Source organism: Cariama cristata, unplaced genomic scaffold (genome assembly GCF_000690535.1).
Source record: "Cariama cristata isolate BGI_N322 unplaced genomic scaffold, ASM69053v1 scaffold19706, whole genome shotgun sequence".
NCBI classification, from domain to species: domain Eukaryota; kingdom Metazoa; phylum Chordata; class Aves; order Cariamiformes; family Cariamidae; genus Cariama; species Cariama cristata.
The window spans coordinates 35,056-42,975 of NW_009621909.1; the positions used below are offsets into that span (position 1 = coordinate 35,056).

General features: G+C 57.3%; 1 protein-coding gene across 1 annotated transcript in view; it reads left to right on the top strand.

Moving 5' to 3' along the window:
* The window catches only part of LOC104163233 (protein CEPU-1-like), a gene marked incomplete at both ends in the record, with an annotated part of 26,671 nt that overhangs the window by 16,905 nt on the left and 1,846 nt on the right, over nt 1-7,920 (top strand). The window contains 3 exon segments of the mRNA XM_009702159.1: nt 3,596-3,730; nt 4,429-4,549; nt 6,449-6,600. Of these exon segments, the coding sequence (XP_009700461.1) occupies nt 3,596-3,730; nt 4,429-4,549; nt 6,449-6,600 (408 nt within the window).

Genomic DNA, 7,920 nt, shown 5'->3' on the forward strand with positions numbered 1-7,920 from the left:
GAGTCGCCGGTCTGGCAGAACAAGTCCGAAGTAACGCGTGATGGTCTGTGCGCAGGCTCCCGCTTGCCAAGCAGACGGATTCAGGCTCTGGTTTTCCATCTTCCCGGCTCGCGCCAGGTTAGTTCATCATCCTCGGCTGATGAGCAAGAATTACACTTCTGCCTAGTCCCTGGCTGTTCCATTTCTGGCTTGTGTTATATTATTAGTATTAATAATAATAATGATGGGTGCTGGCTGAGCTGGTTTTCTAGCTCCTGAGGAGATGAGAGAGCTCTCCCATTAATTCCTGCAATATTTCAGCTCCTAATTTTGCTCAGGCAGAGACAGCCTTGAAAAGTTCCCACCGTCTGTTCGGGCAGAGCAGGACTGGTACCTCTGGGAGAGCTCCCGGAGCTACGGGGCCCTGGGCCAGCCCTGCCCCGAGCATCTCTGATCTCCAGGTGCTTTCGGAGGCAGGAACCGTGGCAGTTGGGTGCCCATTGCGTTACTCTAGCTCTGGCCTCACGCGAGCGGTGGGAGGACCGCGGCGCGATCCCCGAGGGCCTGATATATGTGAGACTGGTTGGAGAAATAATCCCCATCCAAAACTCGGACTGGGACTTGCCTCGCTCCTAAACCCAGGGAAATGAGCTTCACCCAAAGCAGCATCTGTGTCCCTGTACAAGCTGGCATGTGGATAAATGTCCCTCCTGCGCCCTGCCAGCCCCAGGGGACCTCAGCAGCCACGGTGACACGGGCACCCCGTTGCTTTCAGTAAAGCAAGGTCTGCACTTAGAGACTGTGTTTGCTTAACCCTAGCCCTGCTCCCTGGGTCCCATCTATTTGTTTTCTCATTCCTGGCAGTCACTAATGAATGAGATTTGTCCAGCTATCAACAAGACTTCCCATAACAAATAGGCAAAAATGCAGAGGCCAGGGAGCCGAGCGGTTGGGCAATTACTCTCGGTCCGCGCCTTCTCCCCTCGGCCGACACGGGCGTCAGTGCGATCCGGCAGCGAAGTGGCTTTACGGACCCAATTTTCCTCCAAACCGCATTGTGCAGGGAGAAACCCTGAACTCTTTACACTCTGCCTCTCTGTCGACTGATTACCACGCGCGTATCTCGGACTTCAGCGCTACGTAGGCACGGCGGAAACATTCATCTCTCAATTTCCCGAGCTTTTGCAGTTGGGAAGCTGACCCTCGCAGTTCCTTTAATGAAGTCTTTTGCTGGGTAATGAAATGCACTTGTGCTGCTTTGCTCCCACATCAAACCGGGGACGTACGCTACAGCTTAGCCTCGGCGAGAGCTGATTCTTCCCGCGTGTGAGCCGGCGCGCTCGGGGAAGGACCTTTGGTTCGGTGGGAAGCGGAGCGTTATCTGAGCCTTTGCACAAACCGAAGTCAGCTTTGCGTACGGAGCATCTGAAAGCCACCAGCTGTGTCATTATTTTATCAGCAGGCAGCGCTGTGCTACAGAGAAGCCGATTCTAGGTCAGCCTTTTTTTTTTCCCCCCTTTTCCCCCTTTTTTTTTTTTTTTTTTTTTTTTTTTGCAACACATGGTGCTGCAGGCCTGGTGGATGTAACGTGTCTCCAAAGGATATTGATTTTGGGGTAACGCCTTCATATCTTGCCCTTCTGTTGCGCTAAGTACCGACGAGCTCAGCGGTTTTGACCGTGAGCCGCTAGGGTGGGAATTTTGGCGTGGGGCTGAGGGCGTGGGTGGACGTCAGCGATTTGTCGCGGTGCGTCGCTCGGGAAAACTCTCTTTGCCCCTTTCTGAAGTTCGTGGGGCGGTGTGAGGCTACCTTCCCAATTAGGTCAGCCTGGGATAGCGAGATGCAGACACGTGTGCGCACGGGGTCCTCGGTTCGACTGCCGAGAGCGTGGGTGTGCGAGGGAGCCGTGTGGAGGTGACTGCCACGAGGTGTGGTGCAGGGGAGAGCCAAGGTGTGATTTCGTTACAGCCGGGCGTATTTGCAGTAGTTTGAGGCGACAGGAGTGGCACCTGGGATTGCAGCAGCAGGATCCTGACACGTGCCCAGGGCGTTCGCCGCAGGAGCTTGCCGTATCGATCTGCGTGGGGACGTTACAGAAATCGCATCGGTGCCGGCTTGGGGCCCTGCATGCAAACCCCCGCGTACCCGTGCTTTGCGGGCGGTGGTGTGTGACTGCGCCTCCCTATTTATGTACCGCTATAAAAGTGTCGGCTGGTGGGATGCAGACGATGCGTGCCCTGACGGGAGCATCCCACGTGTATATTTTGCATGCATTTGTTAGGAGCAAGATGCATACGGTTGACCGGTCAAGCACGGTGAGCTGTGGCCCGTCAGGTCATGCCAGTGCAGAGACAGCGGTAGCCGGGCGGTAAGCGAGGGCGAGCGCGGGATCGCCGGGCTCCACCGGCCGAGCTCTCCGTGTCCCCCAGGGACGAGGGACCTGCGCTCGGCCTCTCTGCCATTGGCACTCACTCCCAGAAACAGCTGTCCAGAGCTAATTTATTTCCTAATGCTGCAGCAATGTTAATTTATAAATTACACTGGTAATTCGAGCTATTATTAATTTCAGATGGTGTAGGGCAAGCCTAATTAAAATATGACACCAATTGCCACACATATGTACCAAGGACTACCGTTTAAAATTTATAGGAATATTAAGTGTGACACTGGTCTCGGAGATGCTTCGCACAGTAATTACAGCATCTCGACCGCCGGAGATCTGATGGGGAGATGTAAACGAAAGCAAGGGAGAAGTTGTCCCCGTTCGGGGACCGTCAAAAACCTGCTGGTGCCATTCGTTCAGGGACCGGTGGCATTTCTCCGGGATATTTAGTGGACATGTCCTAATTGCCGAGTTTCTTTATTTTAACTCCGCATGTGTTGTAACGCCATGATCTCTGTCGATCCGGAGACTATCACGGCCCGACACCTGCGCCTCGCCAGCTAAGCACCATGGGTTTCTGGGAGCACTTCAAAGCAAAGCAGGCTCTTGCAGGGAAGGAGGGGGCCATAAGATGCTGGACAAAAGGAAAGACCCCCGATTGCATCTGCCCAGCTTTGAGCGAAACCGGGAGCTGTGCCGCAGCCTGGGCAGGGGAGAGGGGGACGAGCACGACCCCCCTACAGGGACTGCAGAAACAAGCCTGGAGCGGCACAGGGACAAAGCGATTTGGCTGCAGGGCGATGTTGGCACTACAACTAATGGGAATGAAGTGACTGGGAATTAATTGAAGCTGACAAATTAGTGAGGGGTGCCTACGTAGAGCCAGGTGAGCCTGGCGGTGCCTCCCAGCAGGAGGGAGGGGTGGGATGCGCAGATGCTGAGGAGAGATGATTTCGGGTCATTCTAGCAGGGTGCAGGTTTGGTGAGGACCGCTTTGCCCACCTTGCACACGTTGGGGATGTTCTCTCTTACGAGTGATGCACACAGCGGGGCTGGGACCACTTCTGGCAGGGGTTTTCTTGGGATAGTGGGACACGTGGGCATGCCGAGGCTGGGATTTGCGGGCTGGGCATCCTAGCATGGCGTGACGCAGTCATGGATGGTGGCCAGCTGGCAGGCACGGGTTTGCTGTGCCTCCCCATCACTCACAGCCCTCTCCCTCTGCCTCTGCAGCCGTGGGCTTCATCAGCGAGGACGAGTACCTGGAGATCACGGGCATCACGCGGGAGCAGTCGGGCGAGTACGAGTGCAGCGCCTCCAACGATGTGGCAGCGCCCGTCGTCCAGCGAGTCAAAGTCACCGTCAACTGTGAGTAGCGCAGGGTCTGGCGGGGACAGGCCAGGTCCGAAGCGGGTCACTGTGCCACCTCACAAGAGGACGGGACTTTGGCGATTGGGAGTGGGGCAAACCCAGCCTTCAGACCCCAGAGTGAGATGGGCAGCAGCAGGTTTTTTTGAGCGAGTGGTGTTTTACCCTTTTTTCCCGTTATTTTCGAGCTCTGGTTTTTTCCACCACCTCCTCCTCAGCTGTCTCCATCAACCTGGGTTTTCTGCCCATGGTGAGATGCTGTGCTGATAACCTCCAGGGAGAGGAGAGAAGTGAGCAGTAAATGGGAATTTTTTTTCCTTTAGAAAAAATGAGAGAGAGAAAGAAAGACCGCATGGAAGAAAGCGGCGTCTTTTGTGCTCAGACAGAGGTGAAGACCCTCCTGAACCCCTCTCTGGCCACCCCTTCGGCTGCCTGGGGTTAGCACAGGGACATGCATGAGCCCGGAGGGTTCCAGTCCTCAGAGGAGCCCTTGCTGGGCTATGGCATGGGGTCCCCCGTAAGCCCAAAAACCCCTGGACAGCGGTGCCAGAGTGGCAGGAGCTGGGCATGGGCTCAGAGGTGATTTTGGCTCCTTCCTAAGTGCAGGGCAAGAGAAGGGAGCTTGAGGAGCCAGGGGCGAGGGTAGGATGCCCCAAGGCTACTGGGCGTTGACCCCAGGTTTCCCATCTTCCCCGCAGACCCGCCGTACATCTCGGACGCTAAGAGCACCGGGGTGCCAGTGGGGCAGAAGGGCATCCTGCTCTGAGAAGCCTCTGCCGTCCCTTCCGCTGACTTCCAGTGGTACAAAGACGACAAACGGTAAGAGCCTGGGGGGCGAAACGGGAGGGTACACACCGATCCCATGCGAGCCATGCCCGGCGCCGGCGGCTTCAACAACGGGGCCGCGGCAGCCGGTCGAATCCCCGATGACCCTCGGCACAGGCCGGGTTCGGATGCTGAGGAGGGACCCCCGCGACGTCAGCAGGTTGCACTTGTTGGAAGCTAATCTGGGCGTCTCGTGGCAGGAGGAGCTGCTGCCACTTGGCATCTATTAAAAGCAGACCAGGGCTTTACGTTTAACTCGGCACTGTCTGCGCAGTGGACAATAGGTGGGGGGCATTTGAGGGGGGGGGATTTCTCCAGGAGCCTTTTTCAGCCGGACAGGTTTTGGCCTCTGTCTGGGTAGGCGGTGCGGGCAGGATTGCCACTGCCAGTGCCCCCGTTTTAAGGTCTCGTGGTAAATCCCCGGTTGGGTGAAGCCTAACGGCCAAGAGCAATATGGGTGGCACAAATCCAAGCACTTGGGAGCAGGTGAAACCCCTGTCATCTTTTTAAATGCTTTGCCCAGAAGGCAGCGTCAGCCCCTAGCTCTCGGAAAGGCAAAAGAAACATGACCTCGGTCGAGAGACGGGGTTCGCTACGCTACAGAGACAGCCTGCCCGGTGCTGGGGTGAAAGTCGCCCTTTTAGGCCAAAACAGTGGTAGATGGACATGGCTGGGGAGCGAGGAGCAGAGCGGTGCAGGGCAGGGTCCCGCTCTGGAGCTGATATCTCTGTCTGACCCCAGGCCAAGTTTTTAAATCATTTTTGCATCACTTCTCCCTGGCAAGCCTGGAGGGGCCATGGCATCGCCAAACCCAGGATGCGCCAAGCGGGTCGCTAATAAGGAGGCACGTTTTAGCCAAAAAAGATGCTACAGAAGCTAGAGGGGATGCTGGGTCTACCTGCCTAGCCTGTTTTGGGTGGAAAGGAGCCCTGTTTTGGGCGGAAAGGAGCAGGCAGAGCATACAAAGCGGCGGATGTTAGCACGACAGATGAAAGGAAATAGGTCACATCACGAGGGCCCGTGGAGCAGTGGCGGGAGCAGGCTCAGCCCGCCCGGATTGATGATCAGAGCCCGGCAGGGGTGATGATGGAGAATCTGGCACCTCCCAGGAGGAATTAGCAAGTAAAAGAGCCACAGGAGCGGAGCAGGAGGGGGACACTAGTTTAGGGAAGTCGAAGCGCTCGGTTAACACTTCAGCATTTGTACCGGCTGAGAAGTGCCCACCCCCTACGCAGTGCGGAGCCCACCGCAGTGCCAGCGTTTGGGTCTGCTCAGAGGTGTTCGCTGCGGTGTCCGCTGCCCGTGCAGGCCGCTGGCCCTGTCAGGGGCACACGGGGAGCAAGCGGGGGGCAAGGGAAGAGGAAGGTGCGAGAAGGCAACCCCTAGAGCAGGGAGGACTGAGAAACCCTCAAGGCAGGCATGGGAGGGAGCCAGGCTCTTCTGCTAGGTGGGAAGGAGCCTTTCTTGAGTACCCTCCCTAGGTGTGCGAGCATCCCTCCCTCTGCACGGCATTTGGCAAGCTGCAAAGCCGCCCCCTTCAGCAGTGGCTCTGCATCCATGAGGATGCTTCTAGATGGCACGGGGATGATGCAGGCTGGCAGCCAAGGGACGAGACCCAGCAGAGTGGCCTCCGTCTCCTATATCTCTCCCGATCTCCTCACGGAATGATAGAATCGCAGAATGGTTGAGGTTGGAAGGGACCTCTGGAGATCACCCAGTCCAACCTCCCCTTCCCTTCTCCCTCTTGGTTTCCCAATATTTCCCAATCTTTCCTCCAAACTCTATGTCCCTGCTCGCAGGCAGGACCAGGGGATAGCGAGTCATGGAAAAGAGCGGTCGCTTCTCCTCCTGATGCCATCCCTGTGACCCTCTCCCCTTCTGCTTTTCTCTCAGGCTGGCTGAAGGACAGAAAGGACTGAAGGTGGAGAACAAAGCCTTCTTCTCCAGACTGACTTTCTTCAACGTCTCCGAGCAGGACTACGGCAACTACACCTGCGTAGCCTCCAACCAGCTAGGAAACACCAACGCCAGCATGATCCTCTATGGTGAGTAGGGCCAAGGGGGCACGGCTTAACAGCGAGACCGCTGACGTGAGAGACACGGGCAGGGTCTCCCTTGTCTTTTTGGGGAGACATGCAGCATTTGCTGCTGATCCTTTCTCCCCCGGCGCGTGGATCGGAGGCTGTGGAGAGCCCAGGGAAAGCGGGAAGCCTCCAAACTTACCTCCTGGTTCGGGTCTCAGGTACACCACTGTTCAGAGGCGTTTGGTGGTGTGTTTGGGGTCCACCATCAATGCAAAGTTAGGAGTTGGCCATGGATTTCCATCTTCTCGCTTTGACGGATACCTAGGAGAGCCTGTGTTTGAAGGCATCCTCCCGTGTCGGAGCGACAGCACTCAGGGTCACAGCGGCAAAGCCATGGGACCGCACTGCAGGCAGCCACGTGGCATGCCCCGTGCCCACCTGAGAATAAACGGCCTCCATGGCTCTGCCACCTTCCAGGTCATGTTTTCAGCTCCTGCCGAGCAGATATGTTCTTATTGACTGTACCAGAGGGAGATGGGAAGGTGCAGGGGGTGGGGAGAGGGAGCAGATTCATACCCTATTCCGGAGGCTCTTTCTCCACATGCCGGAGCTGGGATGAGTGCAAGACACCCATCTGATGCTGCTCACGGTCGGGAAGGGCCATAATCACTCAACACGTTTGTTGAGCATCTTCAGGCGGTGGCAGAGCCGGAGCAGGGCCCTGTGCTCCCCATGTCCCTCTCACGGCCGCTGAGAGCCAGAGGTGGAAGGCAGAGCTTGGCCCTGGCCGCTGCCATGGGGCTATTTCTCTGCCAGGAATACGGGGCAGGTGGTCCTCACTGCTGACCCTTAAGGGAGAAGTGGGACTCGGGGGCCTCTGTCCTGTCCTGACATCACCCCCGCTTTGTTGTCCCCCCTTGCCCCCCAGCTGTTCTGCCTTGTCTTCTCCTTGCCTCTTGTTATTGTACTCTCGGAGGGGAGCAGAGAGGCAGATGAGCCTTTCTCATCCCCAGGACTCTCAGTGGGGCGGCTCAGGGCTAGCAGGTGCTCTCAGTGGCACGCAGCGTGGCGGGAAAGTGGGCGGTCCTAAAGGATGTGTCAGGTCATTTAGTGTGTTGGAGCGGCACGGGAGGTGCGCGGAGACCCCAGGAAGCGACGTCCGCTTCTCACCCCGCTTGGTGAGGGGCTGCATGCAATTCAGGGGAGCCCCAGGCCAGGGAAGCGGTTTGTCTAGGGAGAACAGAGAACACGGGGCCATCCCGGAGACCATGCTCCGCAGCCACGGGACCTTGCCGAGCCTCACGGGCAAGGATGGCCCTCGCCCGCCATCGGGATTGGCCG